This window comes from Microtus oregoni, unplaced genomic scaffold, assembly GCF_018167655.1.
Source record: "Microtus oregoni isolate MIOR12 unplaced genomic scaffold, Mior012 000004F_ref0000308, whole genome shotgun sequence".
Classification (NCBI taxonomy): domain Eukaryota; kingdom Metazoa; phylum Chordata; class Mammalia; order Rodentia; family Cricetidae; genus Microtus; species Microtus oregoni.
The window spans coordinates 44,343,206-44,360,094 of record NW_024543063.1 but is presented as its reverse complement, the minus strand read 5'-3'; the positions used below and the strand labels follow the sequence as shown (position 1 = coordinate 44,360,094).

General features: G+C 45.4%; 1 protein-coding gene across 1 annotated transcript in view; it reads right to left on the bottom strand.

Annotated features, from left to right (window-relative positions):
* Positions 1-16,889, bottom strand: part of Hydin (HYDIN axonemal central pair apparatus protein) — a 291,897-nt gene that overhangs the window by 224,588 nt on the left and 50,420 nt on the right. Inside the window, exons 8-9 of the mRNA XM_041650001.1 lie at positions 16,512-16,695; positions 2,707-2,806 (exon numbers count right to left, since the gene is read on the bottom strand). Of these exons, the coding sequence (XP_041505935.1) occupies positions 2,707-2,806; positions 16,512-16,695 (284 nt within the window). The remainder of the gene's footprint in view (positions 1-2,706; positions 2,807-16,511; positions 16,696-16,889) is intronic.

The following is a 16,889-nucleotide window of genomic DNA, read 5'->3' as shown; positions in this document are numbered from 1 at the left end:
ATAGGCGTATTCATGGGGAGGCTAGCAGTCTTGGGTTGGCAGCCCATCCTGCTGCGCATTCTTAGGCTGGCTGGGGAACGTGACTTCACAGGTGCAGAGAAGGGTGGGATCTGGGCAGCTGGCTGGCTGCCCTTCAGTGGCTGTGGACTCATCTCTCATCCTCCCAGTTTAAATAATCAGAACATCCATAGTATCCAGGGCAACCCACACATGGCACAGTAGAGGTGGGTAGCACAAGTGACTGATGGTGTATAAAGGAGAGACCTCCGTTAGGGACACATCGTCTTCAAGTGACATCTATGTAAATAGTAGGATTAACTATGGTTATCAATAATGAGCTTATTTAAAAAAAAACTGGAAAGGTTCATAAAAGGCAGAGCCGGGGAATGGTAGCAGAAAAGTGTTGGGCAGGTTAGGTTTACCAATATCTTTATACACCAAGAGACGTCATCAGCTTCAGGGGACAAAACCATTAGGGCTTCATGTAATTTAAAGCTGTAAATAAAACCCACAAAATAAATATGATAAGAATGATTGGCTTGTCAAGGGTGAGATGGGGGCTTAGTGTTGCCTGCAAAGGGGCACAAAGGAACTTTGTGGGGTGATAGGGTTTTCTATATCTCCACTTGGGTGGTAGCGATACCACTACTTGGGTTTGTCAAAGTGCACAGACAGGATGGCTCTGTATGCAAATTATAACTCAAAGAACATATGGGAGGGAAGAGAAGAAAAAGGTAAATTAAATACTTGCCTTTCATATTGGGGAACCAAAGAGAATTGTGCGAAGTTAGGACAAACAGTAATGTAAGTGTTAGCAAGACGCCCCCCTCCCCACTAAAACACCCAGCATCTTTTTCAACAGTACTGCAGGGGGGAAAAGTCTACTTTTTGACTTTATAATTTTGCTGTCTGCTTACTTTTCCTATTAACATTTAAAAAAAAAACTTTGAAGAAACTGGATATGGTGACTCACACCTGTGATCCTAGCACTAGGGAGGCTGAAGTACGGTCTCTGAGGCTTGAGGCCTGCCTGGACTACACAATGAGTTTCAGGTTTGCTTAGGCTACAAAGTGAGATACTGTCTTGACAAACAATCAATGAATCAATAGATTAATAATTAAATGCAGAAGACAAAGAACTTCCTTGTCTCTTCCCCACGGATGCGCTTTGCAGCCACGCATTCAGTCTAGATCACATGTGACTGCTCTCTTGAGTCTCAAACAGTTCTTCCTTCCTCCCTTGACTTGCATGGCCTTGAAGTCTGTGAAGATCCAGGCAATCTGTGCTTCTGCTGGTTTGCTGGAAGCATCCTCTGGATCAGACCTGCTGAGGTAGTTTGGTCCTGGTATCACTGACAGGATGGTTTGCCCTCCCTGCACCCTAGTAGGAGGTCCTAGCAGGCCACCTGTTCTATGGCTGAGGTGCCATGTTCTGCGCTCTCCACTTCATAACTGGTAAGTATTTTGATGGAAGATATTTTGAGGCCACACAGGATCCTGTCCCACCCTCAATCCCCCGTTACTTTTGACCTGAGTTGTTGATAGCTGTAACGATTGCCATGTGACGCATTTTAACTCAGCGGATTCCAATGCCTGCTTGGATGTAACACACATAATCTGTAAGCAGCATTGCTTGATTCCTAACTTGTTTGAAGGTCGTCAGTGGGAGTCCTTTAACAGCTTCTGGGCATTCTTTGATCACTTCCTCCACTCAGACTTGGAGGAAGTTTGTTCTTTCCTGCCTCAGCCTGGAAATAGTCAGCTCCTTTCACAGTATTTTGTAGCCAGGCTTGGGGATGACTCAAGAGCTCAACGCTGTGTGGATCTCAGTTTTCAAGACGTCTCAGCAACAGCCAAGAAACGATTGGAGGTGCAAATGCACACACAAATTCACATATATACGTGCTTATTTCTTCATTTGCCACCACCCCTCCTCTTCTTTTTGATTTTTTGAGACAAGGGTTCTCTGTGTAGCAGCTCTGACTGTCCTGTAACTCACTCTATAGACCAGGCTGGCCTCCAACTCACAGAAATGCTAAATATTAGTAGCTGGGCATTATAAAAGGAACAAACAACCATGCAAGAAAATGTCACAAGTAGCAGTCTTGGTGCTCTAAGCATTGAGAAGAAACAGACACAAGGGTTTTTCTATTTCCCCCACTCACAATGTAACCGTAAAACACTATAGAGACTCTTGAGCTAGTCATGTGCTATGGTATGGTTCCCAATGCAATTTCAGCTCGCAGGAGCCTGAAGTACCAGGATCACTGCAAGTTAGAGGCCAGTTTAGATTTCATAGTAAGTTTTAGGCCAGCCTGGCCTACAGAATAAAACCCTGTCTCAAAGAACAAAAATGGAGCAAAAACGAAACTTTCTGTTCTAGAAAATGTGAGAAGCTCATAGTTTGACTCAAATATTCTTCTATTGATCTCAGGTAGCACCAAATGGCCTTAGTCTACAATCTTCACATTCTTGTACACACACACACATACACACGCACACATATACACACACATACACATATACTTTACACATGCACACATACATACACACATGGACTCACATACACATACATCTATACACACACGTGAATATACATACACATGTATACACACATACTTGCATACACATACACACACGTGTACACACATACGCATATGTTCTGAGCACTTGGTAACTTGGTTACCACACAAAGCGAGTTCATACCTGAAATGTCACAGTAAATCGTCTGCTGGTAGAGCCTGGCCTCTAGGGGGTTAAAGTACACAGTGATATCAGCTGATGAGTTGGGCCAGACATCGCCTTCCTGAAACATGAACAAAAAAGAAAGGTATTGTTTTCAAATGATAATTCTATGAATTTTTTTCATATATTTAAGAAGTGCATAAAGTTTTGACACACATATAGATAGCAAAAGGGTCTTTATGGTCAAGTAGAGTAGCATATGCGTTTCCTAAGCAGTTCCTTCGGTGTGCCACGAGAACACGTCAGGTCTATTCTTACCGAACTTCTAATGCATATGTTATTAACTGCATGTGTCAGGCTGCACTGGATCTCCAGGACTCATGGCTGCATATTTGCACTGTTTGGTCAGCATCTCCCCATTTGCCATGTTCAACTGGCACCTGCCATTCTACTCTGTGTTTCCACAAGTTCAGTTTTCATAGTCTGCATACACATGAGAACATGCTAGATGTGATGGCCTTGTGGCCAATGCAGAGCACCCCCAAAGGGTTTTGTGTTTATTTATTGTATGTATGTGCACACACCCTCACAGATGTGTGCATGCCACAGTCTGAATAATGAAGGTCAGAGGACAATCTGTTGGAGTTGCTTCCCTCCTTCACCATGTGAAGGCCAATAATTAAACAGGTTGTCAGTCAGGCTGGGCAGCAAGCACCTTTACCTGCTGAGCATCTTGACAGCCCAACAGGGGATCCCTTTTAGAACTGAACAATATCCTGTTGTATGTATACATCACATTTCTTCCCCCAGTCGCCTGCCCGTGCATACTCAAGTAGTTCTACAGGGTGGCTAGTTAAATCATGCTGCAGAGAACACGGGACTGAGCCTGTGCTATACTGTTTACTTCCTTTGAGTCTGCAGTAGGAAGAGATTCTGGGTCATATGGTGGTTCTAGTTTTCATTTCTTTGGGAACCACACACAGAGGCTGAAATCCTGGGAACCTAAAGGAAACACTTCTACAACACATGAGAAAACACCATTTACCCAGCAGATGGAGACTTACACTGCTCGGTAACTTATCTAGCAGCACCACGTGTGGACAAGCTTTACAGATAACGTCAATGAGTTCATGAATATAAGATGCATTAATGAGAAAACCAGGAAGAATGATTGTTTTCCTTTGAAATGGAGTTTTACTATGTAGCCAAGGCTAGCCTCATACTCACGGTCCCCTGACTCCATCTCCTAAAGTGTGTGCCACTGTGCTTCATGGGACAGGCAGTTTTAAATTGTGTATGTTCAGTGAGCATCTGCTATCTGCCCCATGTGTACCCAGACCTCAGAGGAGACAGAGTAGGCCAAGACCGCAGAGGGCTTAGCCATCAGCAGGCTGATTGACAGGAACATACATGACAAAGGTTGTCCCTACAAAAATAAGGTTCACAGGGGCCACAGCGAAAGAATTATCTGATCTCTTCAGCAGAGGCACTACCTGCCTGAATTTTAAGTGACAGCAAACAGAAATACCTCTGCTCTGCACAGCCAAGTAATGGCCCAAGGGAGGCTAGTGGCCAGATCAGAGTGCTTCTGACCTAGCCAGTCATCTCTCACTTTAATCCAAACCACCCCAAAGCCATTTAAAAAAAACACCCAAGTTTGCCACTGTGATGAAATGAACCACCTAACCCTGATTTAAAACATTGTCCTGACCATATAATCTGATGTCTCTTCACCAATTTCGCAAACTGCAAGAGGTAAAACTGTACCTGACTCCAAGAGCTCCCCGCCCCCCAAAGGTCTGGAAAAGCCATGTATCCAGTAAGGTCCCTAGATGTTGACTGCCCACCACCCGTCAATGTTACTTCTATGCCACTTAGGACTAAACTGGAAGACTGGAAAGGTTGGGGCAACATGTGTGCCTTTTCCTAAAGTCTTCTAAATGGGACCAAAGGAGCACAAGTATTAAACATATTCAGAAATCTATACACAGCTAAATAGCAAATCAAGGTGAGACAACATAATAAACAATCTAGCTTCAGTTTCAGATAGTCCCCAAAGCACCCTAGATAGTCTGGCTGGAAGGGAAATTACTCCTGGAATAAAGAATAGAGAGGAAAACAAATGGCTGACATTGTCACCTAGGAGAAGTAAGATCCTTAGTTCAACCCCAGCCCCTGAGGAAAAGGCAACATCAGACAAGACGGGAGAACAGGAAACTAGAGAGCAATTGGAACGACCTATGACCTTCTCAGGCAGTGTCCCTCCAAACTTTAGAGTGACATGAGGACGCTAAGGCTCTGAGAACAACAGCAAGGCTACAAAGGTCAGGAAGTCCAAGAGAAGAAAGGTAGGCACCCACTCCTCTGTCTACAGCATCCAGGCAGAGGTGGCTCTTGGCAGGTGCTTGCTGCTATCCATTGAGTCAGCTGTTTCTGCTCTGCTTGTACCTTACGGACTTATTACCAGACATGGATTCATTTCTGAAGCCTCCTTCTGCCCTTTTCATTGCATTTAGGACCCTCAAAACCACACAACTGTAGTGCTCAGAGAGGCCCCTGAGAGTCCACAGTGGACAGGAAGGTACAAAGCACTCTCATGGACTTAGAAATTGCACCACAGAACTTTGTAAGCCCTTGAGACACATATTTGGTCCCTTCTGATAAATGGAAACTACCCGGCCCTTTGACTGGTAGGACCTAGAAGAGGCAGACAGGCCAAACAGATACGGCTCAGCCATTCAGCTGCGTCTTCAGCCAGCTGAAGGTATGTTGGTGGTATCCTGCCTAAGACGACTGGAGATTTAGGCATCTTCCTAATCCGATGTGAATCTGCTGGTGGGTTTAGACCCTGCTTTAACCAGACATTAAGTAGATGCAACTAACTTGCTCCAACACAGACTGGCCAAAGCACCAAGAGACATTTTAATTCCTGTGAGAATCCATGCCAGAAAAATGTGAGTAGCAAGAAGTGGCCCCAAGAGGACCTGGAAATTGATTTATCTCAGAACATGTTAAGAGGGGTCTTATGGTTTTGGGTAGGCTAGACCATTTTCATGGCCTCCGAGCCACAGAATCCATGGTGTATGCATGGACAAAGGGGAGCATGGCCTCAACCTCCAAACATTTTTGAACCTGCCATGGTCAAATAAGTCTGCTAGGTAGACCTGAAGGGTTGGGAAGTAAGACACAGCTGAGAGGCGTGATCTGGATCCCAGAGATGGGGGTACTGGCACCCAGGTAAGACTGAGAGGACCCTCTGGTGACCAGAGGTCAGCATAAGGAGCCTGTCCACAGAGCTCCGACAGAATGAGGACTGGCCCTGGGGCCTTCTCCTGCAGAACCGCAGCTGCTTAGCTGAGTCTGCAGCATCCACTGGTAACTTGATCTTTTTCTGCACGCGGGAGATAATTCAAGGACAAACGTCCCTCTACAGTCCTCTCCTGGGTCAGAGCTTGGGACAGGGAACTAATACATGTGTGTGTGTCACAACAAAAGCATGGTCCCTCCATTTGTTCTCTCAGAGGGCTGCTGATAGTGTGGTTACTCACTACCTCTGCTTCCGGGTGGGCTTCATTCAATAGTGAAACTTCTACTTTTTATAGAAAATGCAGTTTAAAAAAAATGACATTTCCTAGCAAATTGAAGGCCAAACCTAGCAAACACGCAATAAGCCTAAAATGGTCCCACTTGACCCCTTGCCTTGAATCGTCTCGTCTTACTGGTCCCACTGAAATGAACTTCCGGGTCACTCATGCTTCTGGAAATGCCCTCTCATTCTTTATTGCTCAGCTCTGACATTTCAGAAAATCAAAACCTTCACAAATTCCCCTACTGGCTCCAGCATCAATACCCTGTCTCCCGGGACCCCTGGGACTGCCTCTTCCCTCAGGTCCCTGCTCCTCCAAATTCCTCCTATTTCTAAGACTCTCTCCCTTCTCTGACTGTTTTCCCACCCCAATGGGAACCCGAGTTTAGAGGATTCAATCTGTCACTATTATCTTGATGAAAAAAAAATACAGTGGCCCTCAGTTCTCCTATAATCATTTCTCCTTTGCTTGTAATGTTTTGTTGTTCTTCAACTCTACTGTGAGTATTTCACTTGTCAATCAAATGACATAATAGAAGGAATCAACTTTGAATTTTTGAGTTTAATGTTAATACTCTAGCCCCTTCTGAATAAGAACAACAAACCAAACAACTTCATGGCCAGCATTGAGCCTTTCTGGATGCCGTGAGTACGCAGCCACTGGTCCTGTGACAGATGACAGTCAGGGAGCAGAGAAAGATGGCTGCTATTCAGTTTGTTTTCTCATTTTTAGCCAGTCTGGGATCCTGGCTTATGGACTGATGTGGCCCACATTTTGGATGGGTCTTTTAACCTCAACTATCCGACAGACGCTGTCTGAAGTTGCTACACTTAGTTCTTTTATACTCACTGTCCAGCACACACATGAAAATAAGTAGTGCCAATAGCTGTCTTGGTAGGTAGATGCCTGTTATCTTAGTAGATGTTTGTTGCTGAGCCTGATGACCTGAATTTGACCCACACATGACCATCTGACCTCTAAGCATGTGCGCACACACACAAGCACATGCAAACCGAATGAATGAATGAATGATTAAATAAATGCAAAGCTTAGACACGCTGACAGGCAGGGAAAAGTGATCAGGATCAAGTGGAGGGGACACACAAAAGAAAAGTCACAGAAGAGCCAGGGGGAAGGGGTGGCAGACTGGTGGTGACTGACTGACCTTCAGAAAGTAGCACTGGATCAAAGGGACTTTAATGAGAACCTCCTTAAAAAGTTCTCCAAATACATTTAAAAACCCTGAATCTTTCCTCCCTCCCCCTCTCTCCTCTTCCTTCTTTGAAGGATCATTTCTCGAAAACCTTGCTAAATGGGAATTTGAACTGCAAGAATAATTAGTTACCTGTGTATTTAACTTCCTTGGTTGATCTGGAAAGCAGAACTCGATGTTTACAATAAAAATTCCTATGTGTATTAAATAAAAGAATTGCATTTTGATTCTCCGGTTACATGTATGACTCAAATATTTAGCTTTCCAGTCAACTTCTAATTTGCCAAGAGACAAGTGTGTTATGGTGGTTTGAACAGGTATGGCCCCACAGATTCATGTTTGAATGCTTGGAGTGGTAGGTACTATTATTAGGAGGTGTGGCATTGCTGGAGAAAGGGTGTCACTGTGCAGGCAGGCTTTGAGGCAGGCTTTGAGCCACACCCAGGGGGACCATCTCTCCCTGCTGTCTATGAATCAAGGTGTAGAACTCTCAACTCCCTCTCCAGCACCATGTCTGCCTGCATGCTGCCACGCTTCCTGACATGATGATAACGGACTAAACTTCTGAACTGTAAGCCAGCCCCAGTTAAATGTTTTCCTTGGTAAGAGTTGCCAGGGTCAGGGTGTCTCTTCACAGCAACAGAAATCCTAACTAAGACATGTATCTAACTCATGTTTCCCGAGAGCTCAAGTTCTCACTGGTACAGTCATTGCCTCTGTACCTTTCTTGCCCAGTCTTCACCCTGGTTAAGTCCTTTCATCCTCCCATTAACAACAGAAAACTGAGGCAAAGTGAGGTACAGTATCTTGCCTAAGCACAAATCAACAATATGTGGCGGGCCAGGAGTCTACGGTAGTTCCCCTAACTTCCCCTGCCCCTCTGCAATTCTAAAAGTAGGTCAGGGCCCACCTCTTTCACCATACCAGACAGAAAGGGCAGACATTTAGAATCTACCACCAATAAGTGGACTTGTCCGATGCAACCTGCCCCAGTGATCCACCTATGGACAGTCTAACACTGTCCATATACGCTTGAATTCTTCTAGAAGGTCACTCAAAGCAGGTTCTTTCGTGGAACAAAGTTCACATGAGCATGTGGGTGCTCCTGGAGGACGCTCTGGTGGGGTCTTCATCAAGCTCCCCCGTGTTGAGTGACAACCCAGGCCCAGTCCCTTCAGAACAAGATATGCCATCAATGGCCTCAAGTGGCCCTCTTGATGGCCATGCTTGGCGACATAAACATCTTCAGATATTCCATCATTTCCCTCGTGCAATGGAAAGAGTTGTTCTAGTACTAATTACTCCAGGAGTTAAAGCAGAAGGATCACTTGAGCCCACGAGTTTAAGAGCCCAGGTGATCCCATTTCCCAAAATGAACAAGCAAAAAAAAAAAAAAAAAAGAAAGTTTCTCAGAAAATGAAAACATGCTCTCAAAATCAAATTTTTGTTTTTTAACTTAAAGTAAGATTTACTTAAAAATTGATGAGTGTGTATGCCTGTATGCCTGTGTGTACATATGTGTGTATGTATGTATGTATGTGTATGTATGTGTGTGTATGTTTGTATGTATGTATACACACACACACACACACACACACACACACGTCCACAAAGGCCAGAAGAGGGTATGATATCCCCCTGGAGCTGGAGCTGCAGGCCTTTGTGAGCCACTGGATATGTGAGGTGGGAACTGAACTTCTGTCCTCTGCAAGAACAGCAAGCACTTTAACCACGGAGCCATCTGTCCAGTCCTCTATGTCTATGTCCTCAGTTTCTATCAATGACCAACCCACGACCAAAATGCTGTCGTCTTTTCTTCCACTCACAACAGATCTAATCAATGACAAAAACTTTGACTACTTTTAGTGACACTTGGGCGCAAATAGCAACTGTCTCAAACAACAATGATTAAAAAAACAAATGGGAATATAAAAAATGACAAGTAAATCACCCTTGTTATTGTTGAGAGAAAAGACCACATTGGCACAAGGCTTGCATAGAGACTGACTACTCGGTTATTTCAGCTGGGACAAGTAAGTCAAGTCAATTTGTGATTTTCAAAGTAATACCCATAAAAGTTCCTGAGAGAGAGCTCTATGGTCTGTCCATCTGGCAGAAGAAACTTTACAAAAGGCACTTTCTGCCTTAATTTCATCTTCAACACACAGAACTCCATGGGATCCTTAGCTAGTGGAGGTGACCATGTGTGATGCCCAAGCCTTTCTCTCTTTCCCGGGAAGGAAAGGTATTGACTAATTTAATGAGTCAGGAGCAACCTTGCTATTTCTAAGGCTTCCCTGGGCTTCCTTCCACCCACACTGGTTCTTAAACACAATAGAGAATGTTCTGGTACAGTTGCCAAAAGTGGGCCTTAGCTCAAAGACCTGGTAGGAGAGTCCTAGGGAATGAGGCTAAGGGACGGGCCACGGTACTGGCAGAGCCAGTCAGGGGCAGTTCGCTCTCAGCAGATCCGCGTCCTTGGGTTCCTTCCCGGTCTCCATTTTCAAGGAGTCAGCACCCACGTGTTTGCCCAGTGAGTCACAGCTCAGCTAATGACCGGAGCTGAGGAAGGGCTGCACAGGACAAAAAGCACTGAGTCTTTCTTCTTGGTAGCCATCTGGACTTGCACTCAACCCGGTTCTGCTGAGCTCATCCACTATACCGAATGAGGAGAGGGATCAAGTAAACTAAATTTGAGCTGCCTCTACACGTCTGGGTTGCTAGAACAGCACGTTTCTCTCAGGCTTAAATGACATCAGAGCACAGGTTACTGTTAACTTGAATGGTGATGAAGAAGTGATGGAGTGTCTCTCCCTTTTGATAGTTCATTTAGATGAAGCCTCAGCTTCCCGAGGGCTGCAGGGTTAAGTCTACTCGGGAGATGTGGGTTAAGAGGAGCAGGACTATTGGGCCAGCTCAAATACTGTAGACATGCAGCCGGCGTGAGCTGGGAAAAAAACCTTGAAACATTCAGGCCTTTCTTTTTGAGAAAATACCAAGTGTTCCACGTTCAGAAAATTGCTATCTTCAAAGCGCAACCTGAGCCAGCAGCACCACAGTTGAGAGACAGGATGGTTACATCTGTGCTGAAGTCTTGAGATTGCTAGGTGCCCATGGGAAACAAAAGCTTATTTCTCTTTGCCTGGTGATATTCTCGCACCGCTCAATGTTCAAAATTGAGTTTTTGAGTTTTGGATTTCTCTCTTTCAGGGGGACTCAGGAGACTCAAGCAGAGGAAATAACAGAACGAGACCATCAAAGCTGGGCCCAGACGTGGTCTGCCTGGCACAACTGAATATTATATTTATGAAACAGTCAATTCCTTTTGCTTTTCTGGAAATCACAAAACATGCATAATAGACTCAGGTTATTTCTGAAGATGGGGAAAATCTCAAACGGAAGCAGGTGGCCTGCATGGCTCCATGCCTTCCCGATAAGCAATAAATGGAGAAAATCAGCTAATAATATAATATTAATATGTCAAGATATTATCCGAAGAATTGATATGTAAGAAACTAGAAGTAAAAAGCTGTTTCTCATATGCCCTAATAAGGACACAGTAATCCCAATGGCTTTAAAATATCAATATAAATAACTACCATTTTAAAAAATTCCTTTTGGTGTTATGTCTCTGGGTTATTCTGGGTCCTTGGTGCCCTCTTTTTTCCCACCAAAGGACATTCTAAGTCCCACAATGAAGTCCCAGCTCTTCATCAGTGGAGCAGTGGCCAGCTTCCCCTCTGTCCATATCCTGAGAAAATGGGAGATAGAAGCAGGCCTAGGGCTCTGTGCTTCTGTGGCCACCAGGACTCAGGATACCCAAATCTAACTCCTCAGAGTTCAAGCAGCAGACCCAATGGCCAGGTTTATGGCCACATTTCACAAAGACTGGGCATGAGAAGAAAGTCTGCAAGACATGAGACCTGTCTTGGTTACTGTTCTGATGTTGTAACAGAACTCCATGACTAAAGCAACTCTTTCTTGTCAAAGAAAGACAATGACTTCTCGAATTTTGCATGCAAATGGATGGAAATAGAAAACACTATCCTGAGTGAGGTGTCCCAGACCCAAAAAGATGAATATGGGATGTACTCACTCATAATTGGTTTCTAGCCATAAATAAGGACCACGGAGTCTACAAGAGGTGAACCTAAAGAAGCTAAGTAAGAAGGTGAACCCAAGGAAAAACATATAGTTGTCCTCTTGGCTAAGGGAAGTAGACCAAATTTCCGGGGAGAAAATGGGATCTTGGGGATGGGGTGGGATGGGGGTAAAGGGAGATGGGGAGAGAAAAGGTAGAAGGGAAGGAGGGGGGACCTGGGAAACAGGAGAATTGGGATAAAGGAAAGGTGGATAGGGGAGCACCGAACCACAATTCTTAGTTAAGGGAGCCAGTTTAGGGTGGGCAAGAGACTTGACCCTAGAAGGGCTCCCTAGTGCCCAAGATGAGGTTCCCAGTTAGTTCCTTGGGCAGCTGAGGATTGGGAACCTGAAATGACCCTATCCTAGAGCAATACTGACGAATATCTTGCATATCATCATAGAATCTTCATCTGGTGATGGATAGAGATAGAGACAGAGACCCACACAGGAGCACTGGACTGAGCTCCCAAGGTCCCAAGGAGGAGCAGAAGGAGGGAGAACATGAGCAAAGAATTCGGGACCACGAGGCGTGCATCCACCCACTGAGACAGTGGAGCTGATCTACGGGGAGCTCACCAAGGCCAGCTGGACTGTGACCGAAAAAGCATGGGATAAAACCGGACTCTCTGAACATGGCGAACAATGAGGGCTGATGAGACACCAAGGACAATGGCAGGGGGTTTTGATCCTACTTAATGTGCTGGCTTTGTGGGAGCCTAGCCAGTTTGGATGTTCACCTTCCTAGATATGGACGGAGGGGGGAGGACCTAGGACTTACCACAGGGCAGGGAACCCGGACTGCGGACTGCTCTGTGGACTGGAGAGGGAGGGGGGGAGAGGAGTGGGGGGAGGGGGAGAAGGGTGGGAGGAGGGGGAGAAGGGTGGGAGGAGGGGGAGAAGGGTGGGAGGAGGGGAAGGGAAATGGGAGGCTGGGAGGAGGTGGAAACTTGTTTTTTTTTTCTTCTTTTCGCAATAAAAAAAATTAAAAAAAAAAAGAAAGAGTTTGATTGGGCTTATGGTTTCAAAGGGTTAGATAGAGTCCACGACAGTGGCAAAGCTCTGGCAGATGGAACAGCTGAGAGCACACATCTTGATTCAGAAGCAGGAGGCAGGGGGTTAACTGGGAGTGGGAGGAGTCTTTTGAAAGCTTCAAAATCTACAATGGCATACCTCCTTCAACAAGACCATACCTCCTAATCCACCAACTGGGAACCAAGTATCCAAATATGAGCTTTTGGGGGCATTCATTCTCATTCAAACCCCTGAAGGGCCAAATGGTGAGGCGGTCCTGGAACACAGTAAGAACTCACTACAATAGAATGTGGGGCCTTTTATTTCTACAGGATTGAACCAAACAACTCCTCATCTGATAATATCAATTATTGAAATGAGATTTAAATTCAAACCCATCACCATCTCTGGGCAACCTGGGGGGGGGGGGTCAGGATTGATTTCCTGATCCTGGATTTCTTTGCTTTAAGCGGAAAGAGCCTCTGAAACTGGAACAATGTTCTCAGAAAATACTCAGTATGCAGGGTACACAGCCTGTATGCAGGACTAGGCTAAACTTTAGTATTGACTGATATGCTTGAAGAATGAAACCATGTCCCTGTAGACCTGATAAAATGAGATGATTTTTTAAAAATTTCTATTCAGCCCCTAAGGTATTAGGAGTTTTTGTTATTGCTTCTTTTGTCTCTCTTATATTTACCTCACTTGAACACGCTGCCCTTCCTCCATGGCCAGAGGAAGCCCATCAGAAGGCAAGGTGGTCTCTACCCGCTGATGACCTTTGGCTTTATTTATTTGGGTAGACTGTGACTAAGGTTGGTTATTAGACCAGCTGGTAACACTACTTGCTACTGATCTTTGCTGCTTCTGCTGCAAGATCAACCCAGAGCAAGAAGCTATTTAACTGGGATCATACCACAGAAAAAAGCTAATCACCAATGCACAGCTAAGCTGCCAGAAAGTAAGTAGTGACCATTTGATACAAGAGACCTGACAAGTTAGCAATATTCAGAAGAGAAGTTCAGTGGTGCAGGATCAGTTGCCCTGGGTGTAGAGGAAGCCCTCAGTGTGTGTGTGTGTGTGTGTGTGTGTGTGTGTGTGTGTGTGTGTCTTTGCTCTCATACTCTCCGATCCCAGCACTTACTCTCTTCCTGGGTCCCCTTTGGGTGGGTGCAGGGAGATGCTTCTGTAGCTCTAAACTTGCCCTTTATCCCTCTACTCTTAGAATTCCCCTTTGGTTTTCATGTCTCCAATAAAGACCTTTACAGTAGCCTCACAAATCTTGCTTCTGGTCCTGAATTCTCTGGATCTCTTCCAACACCAATTTTAGTTCTATATTTCTGAAGCTCTCTGGACATCTGTAGTAATCTCAAAGTTGACATGCTCAGAGCCAAACTCACTAACATTTTCTGATTGCTATATATCCATCCAACCATTTATTAGCACTGAGACAAGTGCTAGGGATGAGGATTAAACATTTCTTGGTTTTAGGAGCTCACAGTGTGACTCAAATTAAAGACTTAGAATTTATGAGTCAAAAAAGATAAGACTAACCTATTCCCAATATTCACAGTTCCTTGGTATATAATGAACCTGCAGCCAAGGGAGACCAGATGGCTAGTTTAGGCCACATTTACTATTTGCAAAGCCAAGACCCAGACCAGAGCTATTTAATTTGCCAATTTCTATCAAAGATGTCATAACTCCTCCAGTCACTCCAGTGAGATCTACGACCCTTATACTGTCTCAATCTCAGTGACTAATCAAAAAGCATGCTGTGTCTTCCTTTTGATTATGGTTCATATCTGCCACCTCCTTTCCTTTCTAATCACCTCCTCCCCGGGACTGTTCCAGGTCACTATTATCCTCATGAAATCATCCCGATCTTGGCTGAAGACCTGCTTATTATGCCCCTTGTCCTCCACCACCTTCCATCGACTGACCTGTACCATCCAACGCTCCCTCTATCCACCCTCCTCTAATTCAAGCCGCACATGGATATCAGGGTAAACTTTCCAAGCCCTGTTGGGCACACCATTCTCCTGTAATGGGCCTCAGATCTTCATCAGCACTGGCAAAGCTGGGACCTACAGAATGTCAGCTCCAATGGGTGTTCTGTGGGAGGGATCTGCTCCCAGGGAAGTGGTGTTTGAACTCTGCCATGTAGACAAACGCTGTCTCTTTCCCCATAGTTTTCCCCAAGTTTGCTTGATCCTCCAGAAGAGCATAATGGGAGACAGGGAGCTATAGGCTGAACATGATAGGCCACCTTCTCTCTTCTCACCCAGGCAGAAACTGTTCTGCTCACTGTCTTCCATCCTGCTGTAAACGGAATGTTTCCTTTCCCCATGGCTTCCACGATCTCTCTCACTGGGAACACTCCCCTCCCTCTTCACTTAATTAAACCATAGCTTTTTGCCAATGTCTGGTTCTGATCTCTTCTGTGCTGTGGGATTTCCTCTCTGTGTGCTGTGAATACCATTGGTTAATAAAGAAACTGTCTTGGGTCTGTGCAGGGAATAGAGGTAGGCAGGGAAATCTAAATTGAATGCTGGGAAGAAGGAGAAGCCATGTAGCCCTGCCAGAGACAGATGCCAGAACGTTATCCAGTAAGCCACAGCCACGTGGTGATACACAGATTAATGGAGATGGGTTGAGTTGATATGTAAGAGTTAGTCAATAAGAAGCTAGAGCTAATGGGCCAAGCAGTGATTTAAGTGATATGGTTTCTGTGTGATTATTTCAGGGCTGAGCAGCTGGGAACCAGCAAGCGGCCTCCTTGCAACAAAACAGCCCCAACATGGCCAATTAAAATTCACTTAAAACCTGAGGGAGTTTGGGAAGGAATTCGAGGCACAAAACAAACAAACAGACAGACAAAAAACAAAGTTAAGCATGGCTTAACGCCATGGCTCCTTTAGGAGGGGTTTTCCTGATTCAGCGGTAGCAGAAAAAAAAAAGCCACGGTTTTGAAACAGCTTCCCCACCATGGGCCATACTGCTAGCACGAACTCTGACTCTTTTGGGAGGCCAAATATTTAAATGGGTTTTGTAATATTAAGTTTGGGGCATCACCCCAGCCCCTGGCATTCATTCTTGGGGTGCCAATGGAGTGCCAATGGAGCTGAAAGCTCCATCTCAGGCCCCCTCCCCCTGGGAGTTGCCTTGAGCTGGACTCCACCTTCAGGAAAGCCTGCTAAATGCTGATCCCTCCCCAGGGAGGGTCAGGACCACTCCACAGGCTATTTAAGCTCACACCGGAAAAAGGAACATGTGGTCATGGGTTTTGCATCATCTCTCCCTCTCTGTCTTCTCCCCCGCCCCATGCTCCCAGCCGATGCTATGAATATCATTGGTTAATAAAGAAACTGTCTTGGGCCTGCGCAGGGAAAAGAGGTAGGCGGGGAAAACTAAGCTGAATGCTGGGAGAAAGGAGGCACAGGACAAAGAATTATACATCTACAACATCGATGGTGCTAAGGCTGAGAAATCCTGCTATATAGTCAGACTAATCTGGGCTAAGTTTCCAACCACAGACACCAGTTGCTTGGCCATAAGTCAGCTATGAGATGTAAGTACTCTCATTTCCTTATTTTTATATGGGGCTTTAATTATATATTTTGGGTTTGTTGTAAGGTGATATATACACAAATGCTACACGTGTGTGATATGTACACATCCTGGGCAATTGGTAAGATGACCACCGTGACAGGTGGACAGAAAGCGTGACCTGCCAGCGTCCTTGTCACCGGCCTCCACGCAGTGTCTCTAATGTCGGGCACATCAGTCCCAGGACTTCCGCACCAGGCCCAGAAGCAGCCCTGCACCCCTGCTTGTGCTCACTAGATAAACGGGTTCTGTTTGGTGCTCACCAGGGGCTCAATGGTGAAAATGTTATCCAGAAACAGCATGCTGTCTCCTTGCACCAGCTTCCTCTGGTTCTCAAAGGTGCGGGAGAGAATAGAGAGGCGTTCTCGGAGTGAAGGATCCAAGAGGCACTCTTCCAAAAACATGTCGGTTTCCTGCTTTTCCTCCTTGGTCAGATCGTCACAGACCCTAAAGAAAATGAGGAAATAGAAAGGTCACCGTGGGACTCCCATGAAGAGCTGTGGGTAGGAACTCGCTTCCAGTCTCCTCTCCTGGGACTCTCCTTACACCTCCTGGGGTGGTCCCTCCTTGCCCTGAGTCTACAATACGTAAGTGGGTGACTTTGTGTTGCCTCCTCAGAGGCTGAGTCTGATGATCCCTTG